The 24,738-nt window shown below is 39.3% G+C and overlaps 1 protein-coding gene across 10 annotated transcripts in view; it reads left to right on the top strand.

Moving 5' to 3' along the window:
- The first annotated feature begins 572 nt into the window (after positions 1-572).
- The window catches only part of NMNAT3 (nicotinamide nucleotide adenylyltransferase 3), a 32,917-nt gene continuing 8,751 nt past the window's right edge, over positions 573-24,738 (top strand). Inside the window, exons 1-6 of one of the 10 annotated variants that reach the window (XM_040613457.1) lie at positions 669-872; positions 2,985-3,041; positions 10,290-10,355; positions 12,091-12,262; positions 12,766-12,902; positions 22,133-22,316. In XM_040613457.1, the coding sequence (XP_040469391.1) occupies positions 12,794-12,902; positions 22,133-22,316 (293 nt within the window). In that variant the 5' untranslated portion in view covers positions 669-872; positions 2,985-3,041; positions 10,290-10,355; positions 12,091-12,262; positions 12,766-12,793. The other 9 variants (XM_040613459.1, XM_040613455.1, XM_040613463.1 and 6 more) reach the window with 9 other exon arrangements.

Genomic DNA, 24,738 nt, shown 5'->3' with positions numbered 1-24,738 from the left:
GATTTCATACTTTCTAAAGTTATGCCTAAAAAGTATCTACCGTACCCCTAGTCACAAGCCAAAGACCCAGATGCTGAAACCATTCCTTGGGCAGCCTTCAGCAAGGCCAGCCAAAGGTCTGAAGCACAGCTCATGGCCTCCATGCAGGAGTCAAGTTTTATCATTTACATGTGCATTTCACACAGTAAAGCTTAACAGTACAATCCACGACCCTATTTATTTTTTACCAGTGTCAGACAAGAGGAATTGTTGTGCTTCCCTGTAACATTATAAAAAATAGGAGGTTTTGGGTAGATTCTAAAACTAACTGGTGACATTCTGTCATCTCAAGAAACTAGATTTTACATGCCTAAGAATTAAAAAGAACAAGCAAATGACTTAAAACTCTCCAGACTTCAGTTTTTTGCTTAGAATCTATTTAACACACATTTTATGACATTTGTTTCTTTTGCAAAATATTAAATAGCTGATGGAGCAGAAGGGGAGTCTTATCCATCAGAGAAACTGAGCTTCGCTATTGCAAGCTTCTGAGAGAGCCACAAGAACGGGCAAACTCTTTTCGGCTGCAAATCGATCTCACAACCCTGGGGCCGCAGAACCCATCCTTAAAAACCGAAATAACAGCAGGATGCCAAAAGTTTAGAACGTCATATTCAGGTGAATACAGGAGTTAATGCGTTGCCTTCCCCGCTCCCTACCAAGGGGAGGCCGCCCTGCAGTGCCGGCTCAAGGGCAAGCGGCGATGTCCCAGCCGCAGGGCTGGCCGGGGCCAAGGCAGCGCGGCGCCAGCCCCGGGGCGAGCGGCACCGCAGGGCCGAGGAGGGGCCAGCCCCGCTTGTCCTGCACGGCGCGACACCAGCCCGGCAGCCGCGGTAAGGACGGCGGGCAGGATGCGGCGGGCCGAGGGCAGGCGGCGGCGGGAAGGAGCCGGGGGGGTGGCGGCGGGGCCGCGGCCCTCCCGTGGTGTCGCGGCGCGGAGCTGCCCCCGCGGGGCCGCGCTCCCTGCGGCGAGGCCGGGTGCGGCCCTTCGGCAGCCGCCTTGCCGGTTCTTCGCCCCCCCCCCCCCCCCGCAGGCAGCTGGGCCCGGGGGGAGCCCGCAGCGCGGCGGGATGGCGGCGGCGGCGCTGGGCCCGGCGCTGCGCTCCGCTCGGGCCGGCGCCGGGGCCTGGCGGCTGTGGCCGCCCGGCGGACCGGGCGAGGGAGACGAGGCGCAAACGTGGTGCGCGGCCGGGCGCCGGCTGGAGGAGCGGGCGCACGGGCACCGGGGGCCGGGGCGGCGGGGAACGGGCCGGGGCGCCGTGCCCCTGTGTCCCCAGGGCACCCTGCGGGCTGCCGTGCGCCCCGCGTCAGTTGCGCAATAAACACTGAGCCAGGGCCATATTTACAGTAGCAGGTTAAACCTTTTTAATTTTTGCCTTTTTTTTGTTTTTTTTCCCCCTCCAGAACACCCACTCAGGTGCCAGTGAGAGTTATAGAAGGCAACAGGATTTTTGGTTATTTTTCTTTTTTAATCTATCTGCCTTTCGCTGTGTAACTTACTCATATTTCTCTTCCACGTTAAGAGGTTGTTTCCCCCCTTGTGCAACAGCTGTTGTTTAGTTTTATAAATTCTCCCTGATGTTTGTTTTCTTTAGGCTTTGCAGCAATACAGCATGTGTGAGTAGTGCATTTTTCAGGCGTTAATTTTTACTAAAGTCTAGTTACATTATGTGATTCTAGCAGTAAATTAGCTTCCTGCCTTTACCTTCAGAAATGCAAATTTTAGAATTTAGCATAGCTATGATAAGCTAATTAGCGTTCTGGTGATCTGAAAGACCTTTGAGAAGCCCAGAGATGTCGGGGAGGAGGGGGGGGGGGGGTGCACTGAGGACACAATAGATGGCAGTCCCGTCAAAGGGGAATTTGAGCTCTTTGAGGTTCTGCCTTTTAAAATCATTTAATGAGACAAACCAGATTTCATAGCAGTGATGATTTCTAAGGTCATAAAATGTTTAAGTGGCGTAGCAGGTGAAGCTGGCTGGGTGATGCTGTTGGCCCCCAGCTTGCTGGCCTGTCTGTGGCCAGGAGGACTCCGGAATTTCAAAAGACAACTTCACAGCTGTGGTTTTTCCCCCATACTGTTTGTTTAGTGCAATGCTCCACTCAAAAAAAATGCTGTAGAAGCCTCTTTACTCACCAAGCATTGTGTATTTTTCTCAACAATAACAAGAAGAAACCAAGAAATTAGCTATTGTAGGCTTACAAAGTTAACAGAGATCTTCAAACACATCAGAAATGCTGTACTGTGTCAGACTCAGCCTAGCATCCCAGGAAATGGAGAGAGGAGATCCAGTTTAGGGAAACTGACCTGGCCACATGCTGCCCCTTGTACTCCTGCCACCAGCCACAGCAGCTTAGGGACACCACACATGCACCTGGCCTCCCAGTGCACACTTCAGCCTGTTGTAAAAGTTGTGTTCACTGGCTAGCCCCTACATCTAGTATTGCAGGGAGAAGGTTTGCACTCTGTTTATCTAGTGTCTTCATCATTCTGTAAAACTCAGCTGTAGCTTCCCCCCAAGCTTCTCTTCTCCAAACCAAACAGCCCCAGATGTTTTTTTGCCTCTGGGATAGTGGTAGCTCCATTCATTTGACCATTTTAACTACCCTTCCTGAGCTGAGACCAGAACTGGTCACAGTAGTCAGAACGGGGGCCTGTCCAGGTTTTCTGTAGTGCTAAAACCAATACCCTGTGTAATGGTCTCAGTACTTCCCTCATGATGCCCAGCATTTTGTTGGCTTTTTGACTGTCCCCCCAAAACAGGGGAGGTGCTGTCACAGTGTTGAAGATGGTAAAATTGTATGGTTATTAATATTTATTTAAATTATTATAAGAACTTACAAACATTTAGGGTGATAGTTGCAGTGTGATTGTTGTTGTAATGAGGTACATAATTTCATAGTAGTTGTTTCAGAATCTTATTTCTTTTTCTTTGGATAGCCAGAAATCCCTGTACAGGTGAGATTCTTAAAGAGCAAACAAAACAGTTCGGATCACACAGGTTTGTATCATTTCCTTGAATTCTTTGGTTGTACAAGATGAAGCAAGTAGAATTCTAAATTGATCATTTAATTAAAATATAACGATATCAAGCAATGTGAACTCTTGAGCCTAGGAGCCATTTACTTAAACTGCCTCATTGCTATGCAAAATTCTCAGTGTTAGTAGGCAAATTCACATATTAGTGTAAGCATTATGTGCATTCCTTTCACTTTGATGGCTTAAAAATTTAATTGCAAATAGCCTTCTCACTGTTAAGTGTGCTACACTGAGGATACCTGGATGCTACTGAATTGGTGCAGGAGGGCATGTTGTTTCAAACAGCAGCTTTATATAGTCATTGCTAACCTTAGCTGTTCGTTCAGTTGAGTTTGTTGACTCTGGCAGTAACTAATAGATCAAGTTCCAGAGGAAAATGAGAAGCCCTATCCTGCATTTAGCAAACTGAGCAATGCTATATATTGCAGAATTCCTTCTTGCTTCCTGGAGGTGGTCAGGTAAACCTTGAAGCATAGAAAGATAGCTGCCTTAGTCAAGTTTTTAGTTTTAATTCTTTACTTTGATGGAAGACCTCTTCCATATAACTGTAGAGCCAGTGAGATGTTGTTTTCTAACTACATAAACAGTGTCAGGAGTTATTTATATATATACTATTATTTTACATCTGAATGCTCTGCAGGAGTACTTTTAGGGGGTTTGTTAGTTTGCTACCTTTTAAAACCAGCTTTATAAGAACAGATTTTAGTGATTGAAGATGGTTTCTTTACCACTTAGATATCTTCTATTTGTGTGCAAGCTGTATTTCTATTACAAGATTTGCCTTAGGTTCTGCTAAATGTATTTGGCTAATTGTAAGAAAATTGCAGAAGACGTTGATAGAGGAAAAATCACTCTGAATGGCTTCTCAAAAGGAACTCTTGAAGTTTTAGTACGGAGTTTGTTTGGACAGACAAGTTGGTACTTTTACTAAATCAGCAGTTTGTTTGCTTAAAAATAGCCACCCTGGGTTGCAGTTCTGCATGTATCCTTTTTTCCTAGAAATCAGTATATTGTTCTTGTGGATGACTGAGTCATACATGCCAACAGAAGGATGACTATTGGTTACTTAGAATCGTTTATGCAACTGTAGAAGAAAAAGCTTATTCATTAGTGTGATAAGGGCACAAAGAATAGGAAAGGAGCTGAGTGTTTGGTGTTGAGAGATCACTAGGGATTATTGGATAAGCAATTCTAAAGATCATACTGCAGCGAATACAAGAAGATGCCAGGAGCTGATTGTATTCTTTTGACCTTGTTGAAATGCTACACAAAGGTGCAGAGACTGCTGTTGTGTAATGCAGGCTGAGATCCTGCATTACCCGGCAAACACTGAACGTTTGTCGTTTGCCAAGCTGGTCTTTTTTAACCTATTTTCTGCATAGTTCTGGGTTAGCGTAGTATCATTTGCTTTGTAACCAGACGAAACTGCTACAGAGCTCTGTGTCTAAGCATTGCTGAATGTTTTATAGGCAGTTAGAATTAAATGCCTTTTTTAGAAAATGGATGTTATTCCATGTTTTTCCCAGACAATACAGAGAAAGAATGTAAGAGTGTTATGCTGTGGCTTGTGTTTAAATTTTTACTGTTCAAGGACAACAGCTAAATCTGAATGTATATATGCATGGCAACAATATAGAAGTTCACTGTTGAGTTGCATAAATAGTGGGTTTTGAACTCCGTGTGGCTGAGTTGCTGAATTCCATGTTGCTGATCAGGCAACAGGCACCCTGTACACAGGATTATTTTGCAGGACAAAGGTCCAGAATAAGAATATTAAGGAAAATACATTCTACAGAATACTGTCATGCAAGTATCTATGGACATCTTACTGGCTTGACTCTGGGCACCAGGCACTTTTGTGTCCCACTATGTGATTCTAGTTATAAACCTGCAACTCACAGACTTAAAAAATTGTGTTGTAGTTGGCTTGAATTCACTGGCACTATTTTGTGTGTGTTGAGAATAATTCCTTAGCACAATGTTAAAAAAAAAAAAATCATATTCTGCTTAAATTTTTTGCACTTGAAAATTATTTAAGGAAATACTGTGTTCATTATTAACTTGAAATTCAGTTTTAGCATGTGTTTCAGACTGTATGAGTCCTGTGGTCATTTTATTATTTATATGTTTCATACTTTGGCCCTGTGCACTTTTTATAGTGAACTTTCTTGTTTAGTGCCTTTCAATCAGTTTCTTTTTGGCAATGGAGCAGAAACGATTTGGAATGGAAATTAAAACCAGAGAACTAGTTTTTATTTGGAAGAAAAAAATCATTAAAAGTACAAAACAAGTGGAAGTCATAGTTAAGTTGATTTCAGAAATGTAACTGATGAAGAGGTCTTGTTGGCCCTTCTGTGAGAGGGGATTTCCCCACTGATACAGCCTAAAATAAAGAAATTGCAAGAGTGAAGTATTGTCTCTGGAGAAGAAGAGAATTCTGCTGAGGCTGCTTTCTCTGTTAGCCGCCAAGGCACTTGGAATTTGGGTCAGAGACATGTTGCAGTTTTCTGTGAGGTAACTTGTCCATGGGTAGCTTTTTGGTCACTACCATTTGCTGGGAAAATTGCTGCCTAGACAAAGCTGAATTAGAAATGTCAAGTACCGCCAAATTAAGCCAATCTTAAGCAAAAGAACCCTATGTGTTACTAAAGACAATATTTGTTGTGCTTTGGGCCATTTTCACAGGCAGACATGAAAAAGCCTGGATGGTTTTATGAGGTTGTATAAGCTGCTGCTCTAGTGGAGACTGCAACGAGCTTGGAGGTGATTAGATTTGGGAGTTTATTTGAAGCTGATTTAGAAACTGCAACGGGACTTGCATTTTCTGACTAGAAGTCTGGTGTGGGCATTGGAAGGGGCAACTTTATACTTCTGATGTGCTGAATCTGATAGAAAATCATATATACTATCATACGTTTTGTTAATGACTTTCCAATAAAAGTAAAAGAAATGAGGTACACCTGACTCACTGGAATTTAACAATAATATGATCCATCATGTGGCCCTGAAAAAGCTATTTTAGAGGATTAGAGTGTCATATTAGGCTATGTGTAGTATTTATGTGCACCTTGTAAAATTCTTCTTGGCTGGGGCGAGTAACTTTTTGATGAGCAAATAAAATATCACCGTAGATTATATATTTTTCATTTTTTCTCTCACCCAGATATTTATGTTATGTTCATTATTAAAGTGGAAGGTGGGGATATGCAGGTGAATATTTGTCACTGTTGTGGTGGATTAATTTCAGTGACAGCACATGCTGGGAGCTTACTGACTGGAGTAACTTTTGTTATGGCAGTGGCTCTCCTTAATGACAGCATGAGAAAATCTGATACCTGGTAATATTTTTAAGCGATATTTGTGTACTGTGGTTTGCTATGATTTGGGTCAGCTACTAAAATGTATTTTATATTCTGACTTTGAAATTGTGTCTTGCAACCGTAACAACCTTAATGTCACCTGGTGTAACTCAGCTGGGCTCGGTGCAGCTACATGAATTTATACAAGGTAATGATGTGGGCCAGTAAAAGAATGGATGTGGGCAGCTTTGAACTTGTTCAAGCCTAAATTTCATCTAAATTAGTCTAGATTTACCCTCACAGAAGAAGATAACACTTTCATCCTGTGCTAGGATTCAATTTATTTCTGCTCTTTGCAGAAATTTTAGCTCAAGAGCGGGTCTGGCTCAGAGCATGTACATATCGGTGTCTTGTCCTCCAGTTTACTAATTTAACAGCTCATGAATCAGACTGCACTGCTCAGCACACCATTGTGCTTCTGATAATTAATCAGATATGGCTCTAATTACTGACTTTCAGCAGTACTTAACTGTGGTCATCTGTAATGTCATCTATTATTGACATATTGTAGGAATATAGACAACAGAAAAAGAACTTGCAGGAATTTTCTAATGAAAATTAAAATGAATGTTCCATCATAAAGCCTTTTTTACATAGCTTGAGCATGGTCTCCTCATTTGAAGGTGTCTGCCCTTGTCTGTAGACAGGTGATGTACCATACTGTTGAAACCTGTTCTAAATTGCAGACACTCATGTAACTGGCGTTTATTAGAAGACACCAGCCTGGCCAAGGCTGTGGGTGCATGTGCCCAGAGCAGAGCACACTGACGCAGAAGCACTCACCAGAAGGAGCCATATGCAGTTATTGCATGAAATGGGATCATACTGGAACTTGTCTCCTTCAAACCTTATTTTCTTGTATCTCTTTCATCATTAAAAACACCACCTATAATATTCCAAAGCAGCAAACCTTCACAGTCTCTGGTCAGAGCTGTGCTTTCTCTTGCTTCCATTATCTATGACTTTTGAAGACAGATGGGAAAGATGACAAAAGATGTTATCTTTTACTGATTGGAAGTACAACAAATGGCAGTGTCTGTCATGTCTGGAGGGAAGTTGCACAAACAGGACATGTATTTACAGAGTTTACTGACTTTTCTTCATGCACAAATCAAGCATGGTTGTTTCCTTATAAAACCAGAATTATGCTTAAAAAATTAAGTCAGTTATTGTACTCTTAATCATACAAATCTTACTAATACTGCTTGATAATAGTGATGTTTACTGACATATTCCTAAGGTTTCGTCAAATGCTGGTAAACTAGTTGAAAGTAGAAGGTGCAGTCTTGCTGTACAAATATTATAGGTAATTATTAAAAATATTAATCACATCTGTCAAAAAATGCTTTTATAGCTCAATCTGGCATCTGTGTCTCTTGCTTTAACAAACTTTTTTCACAAACACACCACAAGTATTTTCTTTAGAATTCTGAAATACAGGGGTTTTTTTCTAGTGGGATTTCAGGTGCTTTGAATTTATTTGATCTTTTGAGGTACACACAAAGACACCATACTGAGGCAGCAAAGACTCAAATAGTGGAACAGACTTTGCTAAAATCTTGCCATTTTTAAGCAAAGCAGTAGCAAATCACTTCAATCTTATGAAGGTAGTTTACAGGTATAGTAGTTATGGGGGTGATGGGACAGCCTTAGTACAAATGTAACTTTTCCATGATTTTCTCACCCTTCTCTCAAGAAACTGAGGACTTGAAACTGGTTTGCCAGGTAGTGAATACCTATCGATGTAAAATGTTACCATAGAATTTACTGTTTCTGCCGCTTGAATGAGAGTTTGGCAGTTGCAGTAAATGAAGAAATGTGGGGGTTTGTCTCTTTCAGTGCCAATGTCTAAAAATTGTTGGTTAGTACTAATGAGAGACTGTAAAAGAGAAAGGTTGGGTTTTTCCTATAACAAATTTGATTTGTTAATACCACCACCTTACAAACTCAATAAGGGAGTGCAGAGAAAATGATGTGAAACAAGTGCCTGTTCTCGGAAGTTTTGGTTGCATTCCTTCTCTGGAGCCTTAATCAGTGTCTGAATGCACCGGGGAAGGTACACAGTGCTGTGGGTAGGACATAAAAGATCCTAAAATTGCATGTGCGTAACAATGCATTATTCCTTGTAATGCATACAGTATTTTTATTAAAATAGAGGTGATACCAGTGTTGGAATTTCTTCCAAATAAATGCTGCCTGTATTCTGTTCCTTTCAGTTCCTGAGTAGGTGGAATATTTTGATGCAAGAATAATTTTAAGTACAAAAGGGATTCCTTTATAGAATTAATCACCCTCAGAGGATTTTTGAGATGATCGTTTAATGATTATGGAGCACTTGCTTGTATGTAACTTACACGTAAAAGCATTAGTTTGTCACAGATGTAATAGGGAGAAGAAGAGAGTATCTACATGATGAAGGTATCTACAGGTGCAGTCACTTCAGTTAAGGTATGTGTGAAGCTAAGTTCAGCCTCTGAAATAGTTGAGGATTAGTTCTGATTTCACAGTTATGGGAGCAGAAGCACCGAGGTAAGGACCTGAATTCTGTAAGTCCTGAAAAACTGCCATCACAGCACTCCTGAAAGTTGGGTACCAAGGAAATCCCAGAGAGGAAGTCTGCTTCTTGGTTGCAGCCCTTTTTTAGGTATCATGCTGTGTCCATTCTTCCCCTCCCAAACTATGTGTGGTGTGCATTTTTAATTATTCTTTCCTGTTGGAGATCAAGATACGTGTTTGACTTACTTGGAATTTCTTTTTACAGCCTTGCAACAAGACTGCATTAACAGTTGAATTATCCATGTGCACCTTCTTCAACAGTACTTCGTATTTTAGGGAACAGCAATAGGAGGAAACAATTCTGTGTTTTATGGGGCACCGTTAATGGAATATGCATTGTGTAGGAACAATTGCTAGGGAGCAAATTAATCACAGATTATTTATTTAACAAAGTACATTATTGATGTTACACTTGGTTGACCTTTTGCAAACATACAGCACCTAGTAGGCACAAATTGGTATTAGCATATTTAAATTGATGCAAAAACTACTGCTTGCTTGGTCTGTAGACCATTTGGCAAGAGAGATGATTTACTGCAGTATTCAGGACTGGCTTAATGGCTTATTTTTATGGAACAGATGAAACAGAAATGTATTGCCCTGGCACAATGTGCACACTCAGTAAGTGCCTGATAACAGCACACTCACCTACTTGTTTGTAGTTTATATTCAGTTGGTAAAACTAGTTAGGTAGCCTGCTTCCTGTGTGTAGGTAAAATGCATACAACTTTGGACTGAATGTAGAAGTCTGTAATTGTAGGAACACTGGGATGCTGCAGCACTTTAAAAGAAGTGTGACTGCCACTGCCTCACATAAGATGAACAGGTCAAGAGGCTATCTCCTCTGTTTAAAGATCTGTGTTTAATGTTTTCTATTCTGTTTGATTTCTCAAGAGATCTTAGCTGAAAAATCAGTTAACTTTCCTTTTTTCTGTTATTTTAAGTGGTGTTATAATGATTTTAAACCTTCAGTTAATTGATACCAGCTGAGATAGTGACTGAATCAGAAAGTTTTGTTTGAAATCTTAAAAGTTGTACTATACCTGTTGAATAAGTTTAGGATACACTATTTTGAGGATAGAAAGGATAAAAATGCTGCTGTCTTGATTTTTATTTACATACATAGATATTTTATATATAAGGTGTTTGGGAGTGAGTTTTCACCATGTATATATTTGAATAAAAATATTCAAAAAATATTTTGAAATGCTTCTACTACATGTTTACTTTTAGTACATTCTTGGTTTCCATTTTTTTTTTCTTTCTGTTTGTTGCTGTTGTTGTTTGCGTTGAAGTTTTTCCTAGAGACTGCGAGGTATAAATGAGTAAGAGCTGCAATCAAACCATCCAACACGCTTCAGGTGAGAAATAGAGAAGTCTATAGAATTAAAAGCTTCTTTAAAAAAAACAAAACAAAAAAAAAAAAAACCCATGCAGTTTATAACTTTCAAGATGTCAATGGAAAGATCAGCAAAGGAAATGTAAACCGCATTTCATCAGTATAGAAGAGACCGTATCAGAGCCATCAGCTAACAGATGTAAGAGCTAGAGCTGCTATTGATACATGGAATAGGGAAGAATGGGGGTGTGATTTTCCACCTGAACATGTATTTGTGTGAGTGAGGTGCTGACTGATCCTGCTTGGCTGTTGAGTAAAGTTATTTGACTGTGTCATTGGTTTTAGGTTGTAATATAAGATTGTGTAAGCCTGTTTGCAGGGCTGGATGCTGGTAACATCGTTGTAGTTATGCTGTAAACAGTTTCTGCTTCTAGAAAATTTGTAGTCTAGAATTAATTGATTTATCATTGAGAGTGCAGCATTGTCTAATCTGTGGCAACAGAATTTATCTAGCAAAAAGTTGGGACTATAGCAGAACACTTAGATATTCTTGCAATGACTTTTCACTTAATCACAGATACTAATGTTTTGCTACCTGTTTCAAGGTGAAAAGACCTTTCCCCATACAATGATGATACATTTACAGAATTGCTGACATTGAATAAAAGAACACTGAGTTTGATCTTTCTGAGTGAAGCACCTATAAAGTTTGCATACAGTTTTCATGTATGAGTTTGTTAGGTTCTACACAGGGATAGTATATCAGAGGAGAGAGAGGGTGCTGTGAAATGTGCTTCCTACAGCTGCGACAATTGTAGGCCATAAGATTGTTGCTAACCTTTAATGGCTCTACAGCCTGCGAGTCTTTTCTCCCCCAGTATATCTCCCTTAGTATGATGGGAGATTCGAGAAATCAGTAAAATGAAAACATCTAAAAGAATTTTAGTATATATGTTCGGTACTAGATAGACAAGCTACAGTAAGAACTTCGCAAACTCCCAACATGTCACAAGTGAAAATATTAAAACTTATTGCTAGGTGCATTGAATGCTCTTAAATGGTACAGTCCTACTCCTCAGAGTTTTAAATCCTCTGTAAATGAACTGATAGAATTGGCAGCTATAAAACACCAACTTGATATTGATTTAACCATTCTTGTTAATTTTTTCTAAGTAAGAAAAGGGAAAAAAGAATAAGGGAATATAAGGACTGGGAACAGTGCGGGTAGGCTCTGAGCTACAGTGCTTTGGTACACTGCAGATGGACAGTAGGATCTGGCTAAACAGAGCACAGAATCCATACCGGCTCCAGTCTGTTAACCCAGGACTGACTTCTGAAGTTTGGGATTCAATTGTCTTCTGCAGAAAGACTTACACTTGATGGAGAGGGCTGGAGGCCAGGAGAAGGGACAAGAATGGTGCGTGTATGATATATGGGTGTGAGCATTGTAGAGATTTCAGATCCTAGGAAAAGAGAGCCCCATTTCACAGGTATATACATGGGACACAACTGTTTTTAATCATGCCAGATATATTCTGGATTCAGTGGTAAAAAGAGCTATGCAAATAAGTAGCTCCAAGCACAGTGACTAACTTAAACTGATTTCCTCTGCGTTTTATTGAGATGACTGACATTCTAACTAAATTATATAAGGGTTGTTTGTAAATGCACCTGCAATACTCCTAACAGCATTGCTCCCCCCCCCATTCACCCTGTTCATTGCTTTTTAATGTCCCTGGTGGTTTTTTCTGTAACAGCTATAGTTTCTCCTCCGTGCTGTTCCCTGTTTTTGATCCACCATCATTTGTTGTGCTATCCAGCAAAGAAACTACGCAGGACATTGCTGATAACCTGGCTAGAAGTATTTGCCACCTGGCTGGCTGGCTGGCCACCAGCTGCTGCTTGCCCACCTCTAAGGAAGCCAAACGTGTAGGTTTGGATGTTGCATGTGGGGTTTGTCATCTGTTGTAAAGGTACATTGTAAGAACTTATTTGAAAAAAACAAACAATAATCTGCTTTTGTAGCAGGCATACAGGCTCCGAAGTTATTAATAGGGGGTTGACAGAAAGACAGAACAAACCCTTGTTTTCTGACAAAAGCAGGTTAAAAATAAAAAACATGTATAAAACCTGGCAGTTTTTAATAATAGTCATAATATGAATTTCTAGAAATACTTTCTAGCCATCCCTGTACGTCCTGCACGTGGGGAAACAGAAGTGCTTGATGCTTTCCAAATACCAAAGAACACGTGTTTGTGAGGTAGTACCTCCTGCATGCTGTGATGGTACAGGGGACTGATCTTCTGATACTTCTATTAGTGTTCCAGGAATGCACAGTTCTGAAAACAGTGCTCCTTTTACTTTGAGGAACAATGGACAGACTGCTCATTGTCAAGTTTGTTTTTTATTTTAATAATATTTTTTTTCTTTAGGATGGAGTTTTAATGTTTTGATGTCAGAATGAAGAGCAGGATACCTGTCATTCTTCTAGCTTGTGGCTCCTTTAACCCCATCACAAACATGCATATGCGTTTGTTTGAGCTGGCTAGAGATCACCTGCACCGAACAGGTCAGTAAGGTGGTGTTAGGATCACACGCATGTGGTGGTTTACTGTGAAAAGGAAGGATTTTTAACACTCGCTATAGATGTTGTCACTTTACAGCTGGCTTAATTTTAATATTCTTTATTGATCATTCAGTATGAGGCTTTCATGGCATATTCAATATAGAAAGTGTAGCATTACATCTTCCTTTGGCTCAGTACATAAACAAGTATCATAATGACTGTTCATGAAAATAAAATGAAAGTTTCATCAGCAGTTTTAGGATCATATTCATGGAACAGGCTGACTCTTGTGAAAGAGTATGGTTAACAATTTTGAAACTGAGAAGAAACATTTATGTTCAGATTTCACGCTTTTATGATACATTGTGTTTTAATATGAGGAAGTGTTACAGTTAGCAGTTTTGGCAGCCCTGTGAAACAGGAGTATAGAGGAAACGTTAATTATTCATTATCCATCTTCTCTAAGAGGTAGAAGTTATCTCCCCTAGCTAAATAATTTCCGCATAAAGGAGATGAGAAAAGTGAGATGTCAGCAGGCTGGAAAGTTTTGGCAACAAAAGAGAAAGGTGGGTAACATAAGGAACTTAAGCAAAAATCAGAATAGCTACTGAGAAGCATTGAACTCTTAAGTTTAATCAACTACTTAGTTGCAGAGGGTTTTAATTTTTTTCTCCATCTGGCAGCTAAAATATACACATGTTTCTGCAAGAGGTTGGGAGGGAATCACAGTTTATTGGAACTATGACAATGAAGTTCCTAGGGAGGTGATTCAGTAGGAACCTGAACAGAAAATAATAGTAAAAGGAATTTTGCTGTCAAATTGTAGGGTGGCGGGGAGAGAATTTGGTAACCCACTGATACCGTAGTGCAGTAAAAGCAGCAACTACACACTCACCACATACTGTGAGACTACTTTGACTTTTCTGAGGAAGAATTACAGAACTGGCTCTGAGGGCTGCCTCTACAAGTCTCTGTTGTCCTGTAACTACAATGACTTTGTTGCTCCCACAGAGCAAAAAGGGTTACAAAGGAATTTGAATTGGTTTTTCTTACTGTAATTTTATAACTGCTTCTGCTGCCCAGGTGTGCAAGGAGTAGAAAGGTAATGTGAGACCAACTTGTAATTCTGTTTAAGCCGTATGTTAAAGTCCAGTAACTTATTTCTTTACTTTGAAAGATGGATTGAACTGGGAAATGAATTATGATTCTGTCTGAATCACAATTTGTTGTCTGATCTGCTCCAGGGACTATGTAAGAAGGCTCCACCTCTTACTCAGAGCAGTTTACTTGAACAAGTCTAGTGAAATTCATATTAAAAATGAAATTTTGAAAGGCTGAAATGGAAGTTGTGTGTTACATTGCACTTGTCTAACATCAGTGCTTAGTTCTGGATAGGATGTGACTTGCCTTTTGACATCTTAGTTTAATGTATGGAGTATGAGTACATCATGCATTAGAGAAGGGGATTTCTTGTGTCTGGGTTGCTTACAGTGAAATCATTGCACTTTCTGAATGCTTAACCCAGGATGTCTACAAAGCAAGAATCCTCAGTTAGCTTGTGGAAGCTTTACCCATGCCAGGTAGAGGTAGCTTTAATTGAAGTAACTGTAAATGCAGATGTATGTGTTTATATGTATGGATACAGAAACCTGGTATATGGTCTTTCTTGGTATGGTGAAAAGAGTTTCTCAAACAAAAGGGGTTGGCAACACGCTATAAAAATGATCAATTCTGGATGCCTGTTTCATGTCAGAACCTTCCCACCAAGGAAATTAATTGATCATTCTCTCATGTTTTAGTCATTTCCAGTTCTGCAGTTACCTAGGGAAGGAGGGAAGAAATCAGAGCTTACTTGCCGAGAAGAAGCACTAGTTGCAGACTGGGAGCTGATAGTGAGGCTGGAAGACAACAGTTACACATGCCTAAAGCTTGTTTGAAGTAGTGGTCTGCTACATTCAAGTTAATTCCCTTCTCAGTGAGAACAATGCACTTCTGAGATAACATACACACTGAATGCCTGAAAATCTAACTAGAATGAGTGAAGAATTAACTAGCATGAGGGGTGATGTTTCCTAGGCTGTAAGAATTACTTACATCTGGTGCTATTTCAGTATTTCTGCTTAATCACAAATCAGGCAGAAATGGTAAGTTGTGAAGTAGCTTGGCTGGAGTTGACTTCACAGTCAAGTTTTACTGTTATGAATGACATGACTATCCCTGATGTGCATCCTGACTGACATCTCCAGTAATTCTGTCTGCCAGCTTTTTGCACGGCACTTCAGTTTCAGATGCTGTCTAATCTTATTTTTCATACACCCTTATCTTAAATAGGGAATTATATTGAGTTTCTGATACTTTAAGCAGTTTCATTGCCACACATCAAGTAATTCATCCTTTTCCTGTTAATATCAGTCTACATGTGACCGAATAACTCTAATGATTCTCTTTATCTGGATTTTGTCTCTACTCATGTGAATTTGACTCTACACATCCTCATGTATAGCTAGAATTTTCTCAGATTCGATCCCTTTTTTTAAAATTGTTTCTTGAAACTTGTACTAGCTGTGGCAAATGCCTTTCCAGTCTGTTAAAACCTAATGTCAGATGCTTTTATTTCTCTTTGACTGTATTTCTCATTTGACCACAAAGGCAAAAGAAATAGTACTAGAATCAATCTATGTAAGATGTTTAAAATCTTGTTTCCCAGATATTGCCAGTAGAGGATACTTAGATCACCAAGTTTCCAGATAGGACCAAAAGGGATAGAGGACAAAGGAGATGGTTATGAAAGATAAGCTGTTTCCGTCTGTGACAAGACGGATGCGAGGAGGAGGTGAAGGACGATGAGTAACTATCTTACGAAAACTTATGAAAAATGTCGACACAATCGGTGGGTTGTATCAGATGCAGCACTGGACAGAAGAGTTAAGAAGTCCAAGAAGAAATAACTAGTCACTAACCAGCCTTGGAAATTTGGAAGTTTATGTTATTCAAGAGCTGCATCTGATTAAAATAGACTGATAATTTCAATAAAGGGAAAAGAACAGATTGGAACAGCAGCAAATCAGCATGAATGCAGAATTCAGTTTGATTTTCTGAAACAATTCTGATAAGTGGAATTTGAAAGAAAAGAAAAAAAAAACACAAAGAAAACCCAGTTTAATCCTACTGTTTTGATAGTGTGTATAGTAATACAGATACATGATTGGAATAGGATCAGATCAGCAGTAGTTACTGTATATACAGTAAATTTTGACAGACATCAGCTAAAATTAAATGAACTTAAAAAATGAAAAAGAAACAAATCTTTGATTTTTTGGGGTTTTTTTCACTACAAGATTTACAGCAGTGCTTGCTTAAATAGAGCAGCACTTGGTTAATTGTATTAGGCTTTACCCTTGAAAGATGCAGGAAGAGGAATGCATGTGTGGCTTAGCATCCAGAAAGAATTAAATCTATAGAGTGCATTTTGCAAAGGTGAAAATCAAAGCAGCAAAAGCATAAATGTTAAGGCATTTCAAGACATGCCATATCCCTAAAGGAAACACTTCTGTTCCATAAAACTCAATTTTCTGAATACTGTTATCAATACAAATAGTTTAGGTCCTAACCATTTTCTAAATTTAAGGTCTTCTTTTCTAAGTCAAGAAGTATAGGCATCTTTCTGTTCCACAAGTTTTATTGTCTTACACTAAAACCCAGCAGAATAAAGGGTGGGTGTCCCCTGCTTGCAGTGGTATTTTCGATTATGCTTTGTGTTTGACTTTGGAATCCTAGTCATCTGTTTTGCAGCATCTCTGAAGAGAATCATTGCTTCCCAGTCATGTTACATGGCAAAAGTCATCTTGGATGAGAGCATTTCAGAATAAGGTGTCCTGTGAGTAGAACTACAATACTTTATTATTCACATTGTTACTCTCAAGGTGGTGGTTTTACCCTTCCTTTCTGGAGGAAAGGCTCATTGTCATGCCTTTCCTTTTTTTTTTTTCTAAAGCTGGTAGAAGTGAAGTTGTATTTTGGGGTCCTGATACAAAATGTTTATTATAGATGTGATGTGTGGAGATCATTCAGCAATTTTTGAGGACTGATTGTTGTGCAGGCTCAGCAATGCAGCTGTTGGAGGAATTCCTGAAGTCACAATGTATTTGAGTGGCTGTCTGACTACAGAGGTAAATCTCCATCTTCAGGCCCTGTAGTTCACTCAACCAGGTGGATATGATTTATGTTTGTCTGGGTACTCATATGGCATCTGTCACCACGATTTTTGCACACCTCATCTAGTTCAGTGTATGCATCTTTCAAGCACTCTGAAGTGGTGAAGGTAAAGTCATCCATCGTATGGAGAGCTATCCTAAAAGGTTGTCCATTACTGCTCTGATGTACTTGTTGTTTATGTTGACTTTCAATCCAATGATTGCTGAATTGTTTACCCCTTTGATTTTCCTTCTGTTGAATTCCCTTCACAGAAGGTGACTGAAGATGAAGTAAAAAAGTCTTGCCTATTTTGTTTTCCTTTTTCATGCTTGGCAGTCTCTACATGTATGTCATGGGAGGGTAAGCATGGGCTGGTATTTTGATATTTAATCTAAACAAAGATTTAGATACTGCTCCCTCCACCCCAGTGTATTACAACCTATAAATCAAATTAACATTTTTGTTTAAATGGAACAATGAAAAATTGTTCTATTAGTTACCCTAGCATTAGTAGGCTGAGGTTTCTGGGAGGATAACTGTTGATTTCTTGTGGGTTCAATGGAAACCATTACTATTACCATGTGATTTTAATGTGTGTATTCTCACACACAGAAGGCTGATAAAAGAAATTAAATAATCCAGTTAACTAACCATATTCATAAAAGCAAGTGTGCCAGTGGTTGTTTCAGTGAATAAATGAAAAATGAATTAGTGTAAGCTCTTACTGCATCTTAGATGATTGAACATGAGGTTGTATTGTAACTGTTTTCCAACATTGTTCACTTCTGATAGCAAATTTTAAATTGTTTTATATTTTGAAATAGCTGACACTTTACTCATGAAGGAGGACTTGACTCCTCAACAACCAAAGTGATTTTCGTTATTTATGTATGTCGTGTATGTACTATGCAGTAAAATTTAAACTGTTCATCAGACTCACTTTGTTATATCTTAGAAGTGTAGGAAACTTTATGCTCTTAGACCAGGCTTAATAAAGCAGAGAAAATGCTTATTCCTGGACAAACCCTCCAAAATCCAAACCAAAAATTTGCAATCCTGTGTCTGGCAATTGTTTACATGAATGCACTAATTTATAGAAGTTAATCTCTTGTCCAGTGCTGATAAGGAAATTGAGGCAGTCTCCAGAAGAAAACCCAAACATGAAGCCCAGGGAATTTTCTTTGGCTTATGCTAATAAACTTTGGATTCATGGGACAGAAACCTTACACAGGCCAGGAGTTAAAAACTGTCATCTTGATTAAAGTTTATTGGGTTGTGGAGAGGATTTTTGGTGTTTGGTTTTCAGTGGGGTTTGTTTCTTTTTCATGTTTCATTTTAAGTGGGGGTGTTGCAGTGTTTGAGGTTGTTTTTTTCTTTGGTGTTTGGGCTTCAGGGTGGTTTGGGGTTTGGTTGTTTGGTTTTTTTTATGTTCAGTGTTTTTTGGTTTGGTGGTTTTTCAGGTTTTTTTGCTGTTTAGGTGTGGGTTTGAGAGGGGTTATTGGCTTTTCAGGGTTATTCTGTTTTTCCCTGTGCATGAGCATTATATGGTCTGTAAACTAATGTCCATATCTGCAGGAAGGGAAAAATTGCATATTTGAGTTGGTGTCACAATTGATATCGTAGAAGCTACCAGCAAGTCTAACTCTGGGGGTTTTTTCTGTTATAAATGTAAGTTAGGAGAGCTGAATACTGAATGGCAAGGAGTTTCATTCTAACCTTGAGATGAGATTGGCATTTGTCTGTAATATTTTTATGTAAGCCTATATCAGTGAAACTTTTAAAGCGTTGGAGTTTTAACAGGAAGGTACCAAACTACCTTAAAGTAAGTGTGTTGGCTTATCTGCTGTTTTCAGTTATACGTAACCATAAAAGCATGAAACACGCATCTTTCGCTACTGTCATTACTTATGGCTAATGTACATTGGTACTGGCTGTTTATAATGATGTGCTGTAAATCTAAACTCTTACCTAGAAGAGATACTACTTGGGGTAGTTACTTTGTTATAAAGAACCAGGCTGCATAAACAGATGTGCCTAATTCTCAGTTGTCATAGAAATGCAAAAGAGGCTTACATTTTGTAGGCACTGTTCAGCAGGGAATAAAGTTTCTAAGAACTTTGTTTATGCTAAAAGAGTACTATTTCATAGTACTTGCTTAACAGTATCTTGGAAAAGGAGGGAAATAAAGCAGCACTTAGGCACAAAGTCCTGTTGCAGCCTGCTCTGGAGGTGGCAGAACAGCAATGGGGTCATTCCTGCCCGCTGGGCAGGTTAACACCGTAAAGCTGCAGAGCTTCCCAGTCTGTTGTGGATTTTCCTATGACACTGAGAGGAAGATGTGTAGTGGGCAAGAGTTAAATGTATGGAAGTATTTCTTTCGTTTGGTTTTTTTATAGTGATTATTTCCTTTTATTATTTACTTTTTGTATAGTTTCTAGTAGTAAATCCCAGACATTATTACTAGGAGAAATTAATCTTTAAAAGCCCCACCAAACTACACATACAATTTAATATGAAACTAGCGTTTGATAGATTTGCTTTAGTATTAATAACCTAATTCAGCATTACAGTTTGTGTTAGTGTTTGTGACAATTTACAGTGACCTTTATTACAGAAGAATAAATATCTGTTTTCCTTTATAATACTGTTTCAACATGTTTGAGGAAATTTTTTTGTTTCATTATTTTTTTTTTATTCTTAGTTTTCTAAACATTTATCCTAAGCAGTTCTTAGAGAATATAAATTCATAGCAAGAGGAAATTTTTTGCTGTTTTTGATAGGATTGTTTTGAAAAGCAATGCCACTTAAGAGCCTGGAGGATTTTATACATACTTGGGACAAGTAATAATAAATACTTCATGATGAAAACAAATAGCATTCCAAAGAAATAGAATTTGAAGTTAATTCTGGACCAGGGAGGGTTTGAAACTACCTGTAATAATTTATGGGACAGAGAAGAGAATTGCGGTGAAAATTTGAAAAAAAAACCAAGGTGGCAGAATTTAATTATTTCCTGTTTGCATGTCTGCCAGAGTTAAGAAGCATATTTGAATAGGTGAAGTTTTAAGTTACTGTAGAGGACAGAAGTTATTTAGAGCCAGTAATAAACTGTTCTATATTTTGAGTACTAAAGCTTGCATTTTTAGGTGGAAAGCTCTCACGTACATCATGTTTGCATAGTGCTGGGTTACTCAGTTATTGTGAGTCATCTTGGTTATTGTATGTGATTTTAGGTACCTTAAGTGTTAGCAACCTTGATTTTTCTCTTCCAGTTGGTTTTATTTCTGCTTTGGAACAAGCTGATATGGCCTCAGAAGCTCTTATCGATATAATCCAATTTATGTGGTTCTAGGCCAGACTCTAGACTGAAATCTTTACAAATCGCAAGAATACGGTAGAGTTGCAGTCATTCTTGGCTAGCATGATCTCATACAATTTTAATTTTTACATTTAAAGTTTTCATTTAAAATACAAGGGAACAATTTATATCTAGAAACTGAAAAGAAAGGAACTGAAATTTGGAAAATAAAATTATTGTGTGAGGACAAACCTTGTAATAAGGGTAACATTAATGAGTTCAGACTGTAATGTCTTTCCTTTTAAATGAGAATGTGTTATAGCATTGTATATTATCAAAGTACCAGAAAATAATTGTAAGTCAAGTGAAATTATTTCCAATTTCAGATCAAGAGACGGGCTTAATAATATACACATATTTGCATGCTTCTGGAAAATTTTATCTTGGTCTGTTCATCATTTTGCTTATAATGAGGATGTTTTAAAACAGAGGATAGTTTGGACTGACCTTTCAACAGGAGACAGGCCTGTAAATCTCGCTGAATCTTAATGCTATTTTGTAAGTCCAACTCACTTAAGTTCTTTTGAAAATTTTACCCTATTATATCAAAACAAATATGAAGTTACTAAATTGTCATTTTAGAATATTAAATTGTCATGTGCCAGTATCAGAAATTATGAGTCCAGGTGTATCATTTCCATTACAAAGCAACAGAAGGAACTTGCTGCATTTAAGTTTCTTTGTTGAAACAATTGAATTAGGAAAAAAGAAAGAGGATTTTTCCCCCTTCAGTATCATATTTGTTGTAGTTATTTAAAATGCTTGTTACATTAGAAATCATTTTGTTTCATTTCTGTATATTTGAAACACCCTTTCTCCCCTTTCTGTTACTGGAGGGGTGTGGCCCATATCAGTGCTCTATTTCCCTGTTGATTTCTTAAAATGGGAGCTACAGTTCTGTTCCCTGAATTTAGGCCACAACTGCAAAGTCTAACATAAAAAAGCTTGTGTTAATGATTACATTATGTTACAGGAGTAGAAAAATATGGGCATTTTTTCAAATTTAATCAACATCATCAGCCAGATAGAAAGGGTCTTTAATAGCTTTTAAGCTGGTGTTTGGACCATAGTGCTATAAGTCTAATTTGAGATTTCATTAGCCCCATCTTTGTTCTTGAATCTTCTGATTTGTCTGAATCATATTAATCACAGCTGCTGTAATTTATATGCTGTAATTAATATGCTGTAATTTTGGCTTTAACACAATGAAAAGGCGCAATGATTTTGATAAATAACAAGCATCAGATGCTTAAGAACAAAGCAGTGGTCAGTTAAGTCATGCATTGCTCTGGCTATATAACAGCTGCACTTACTGGAATATAAAACTTAGTTATATCTAGCAGTTTTGATGGTTTGCATCATAAATTGTGAACTTCTCTACTTGCTTGAAAATGGTATGTTCATCCAGCTGTCCTTTTTCAATCATCTAAAACAATAAACATTGATAGTAATTGTGAGCAGTTCACAGAGGAGCAAGGCTGCTTTTTAATTTTTGTAACTGCTGTTTCTGTATTAAAAATAATACCTAAATGAAGTTGTTCATAGCCTGTTATAACTTTGATGTTAACTGTGTTTTGAAGAGGTTGGACTAGATGAACTCACAAGGTCCCATCCACCCTAAAATTTCAAGATTCTGTGAAAATGACATATTTTTCCTTTTTTCTTTTCTTTTTTTCAAAAGGAAGGTATCAGGTGATTGAAGGTATTATGTCTCCTGTTAATGACAGCTACGGAAAGAAAGGCTTGGTTTCGGCAAGGCACCGGATAGCAATGGCTAAACTAGCACTGGAGACGTCTGATTGGATTCGAGTTGATCCATGGGAGAGTGAGCAGGAGACATGGACAGAGACAGTAAAAGTATTAAGGTAATTACTTTTTTCTCCCCTTTTCTTTATGAAGCTACTGATTGCCAGAAATCTGTCTACCAGATCAATGCACAGAAGTTGCTCCTGTTAAAACCCCCAAGCAAAGCAGAACATGTCTGTTTATGGCATCATCTGCTATGAGATAAAGTATTATATCTGTGAGCAGTGAAAATTCACATCACTTTCCTTCAGAAAGGTTGTGTAGTCAGTATTCCCCATCTGGAGTCTTTCCTTTCCGAGTGCAAAGCAGATATGTTTTCGTCAGGCCTATGCAATACTGTACAGTACTGCACTTTCGCCATTTAGGTAGTTAGATGCGTGTTGGAAAGCCTCTGCCAAGAAAGGGTCTTGCAAAATTATAGTTGCTGAAAGAGTTCTGCAGGAAAATTCTTGGCTGTCATGTTATTTCTCTTGGGTGTAAGCCTCTAAGCCTGTAATATAGGTATCTTAATCAGAAAGTAAGAGAGTTTACAAACAAACCTATTCTTCAGGAGCATTCCTATTTCAGATTAGCTATGTTGGCATTATTATGCCTGCAGGCTTATCTAGTCACACATCCTTGAAAAGTTTTCATATTGACTATAATGGCAAGTTAAACGCAAGCCCATAACTGCTGATGTTTTCTTCAAAATTACTGAGTTGGCTGTGGTTTTGTGCTGGAAGATAAAATTAAAGAGTTTGTCCCAAACCTGTTAACTTGATGTAAGGACTTTGAAACGTACCTTTTTCCCATATGATTGGTCTTGGTAATAAATGCAGGCAAGGTATGAAAACACAAACTTCTTGTGCTAGCCACTCTTTTGGAAACATAGATGCTACAGCATTCAACAGATACTGTTGAAGTGAAAGGCTTCATTGATGTCTTTCAAGAAAGCAAGTGTGCTATAAGAACTATCAATGATTCCTCATTTCTATCCACATTTTCTAGGTTACTCTCTCACTCAGAACAGTTGTACATGTAGCTTAAGGCTCTAAAATGTGCCTTCCAACAACTGCCCAGAAAGCTCTTGTGGTCTTTATGAAAGCAGTTAAAAACCAGACCTGTTATTTTGCAAAAGCATACATCAAAATACCCTACGTACTTACCAAACAATTAGTGGAGCCTTTTCAGTTCTGCTTCTGTTTGCTTCACTGACTGAACACAGACATCCAGTTGCTTATTCTGTGCCTTCCAGCCAGCCAGTAGAATAGGATCAGAGCAGAAGGAAGACTAGGCAACGCTACCCTGTCTTTGCAGAAAACCTTTCTGTTCCTTTCTCTAATCACAATTGTATATTACAGTGTGAGAAATCACCAAAAGGTCTGTCCTGCAGTATTCGTTGGGTATGGAATTTTTCTCCTAAACTTCAGTTTTGTAAAACTATTTTCCTCTGGAGAAGCAGCTACAAACTTAAGGATCAGGTGATCCTATTTACAAAGGCACAGCCTCAACTGAAGTACTATTTTTTGGTTTGTAAACTGTAAATCCACCTCAGAGTCCTTTAGGATAAGAGGTATAGTAAATAAAACCTGTATGTATAATTTTCTGCTCAGAGAAAGTAGTATCAATGTCGTACAGACAGCCAAACTTCCTGTCTGCCTAGAAAGTTTACACAAATACTTTAGAAACAAAAGGAGGGCTAAGGATAATCTTCATCCTTTATTAGATGCGACAGGGAACATTGCCAGAAAGGATGAGGAAAAGGCTGAGGTACTTAATGTTTTCTTTGCCTCAGTCTTTAATAGCAAGACCAGCTTCCCTCTGGGTACTCAGCCCCCTGAGCTGGAAGACAGGGATGAGGAGCAGAATGTAGTCCCCACAGTCCAGGAGGAAACAGTCAGTGACCTGCTGCTCCACTTGGACATGCACAAGTCTATGGGGCCAGATGGGATCCATGTGAGGGTACTGAGGGAGCTAGCGGAGGAGCTCACCAAGCCACTTTCCATCATTTATCAACAGTCCCAGCTAACTGGGGAGGCCCCAGAAGACTGGATGTCAGCTAGTGTGATGTCCATCTACAAGAAGGGCCAGAAGGAGGATCTGGGACACTACGGGCCTGCCAGCCTGCCCTGGGTGCCGGGGAAGGTGCCGGAGCAGACAGTGCTGAGCGCCATCACCCAGCACATGCAGGACAGCCGGGGGGTCAGGCCCGGCCAGCGCGGGGTTCTGGCAGGCAGGTCCTGCCTGGCTGCCCTGATCTCCTTGTGGGACAAGGTGACCCCCCTGACGGGTGAGGGACAGGCTGCGGGTGGTGGCTGCCCGGGCTGGAGCGAAGCCTTTGGCACCGTCCCCACAGCATCTCCTGCAGCCACCGGCTGCTCCCGGCCGGGCCAGGGGGGCTCTGCGCGGGGTCAGGAGCTGGGGGGCGGCCGGGCCAGGGAGCGGTGGGGAATGGAGTCACATCCTGCTGGCGCTGGGCACATGGGGGGGTTCCCCAGGCTC

This window comes from Falco naumanni, chromosome 13 (assembly GCF_017639655.2).
Source record: "Falco naumanni isolate bFalNau1 chromosome 13, bFalNau1.pat, whole genome shotgun sequence".
Lineage (NCBI taxonomy): Eukaryota > Metazoa > Chordata > Aves > Falconiformes > Falconidae > Falco > Falco naumanni.
This window is presented reverse-complemented; position numbering and strand designations above follow the sequence as displayed.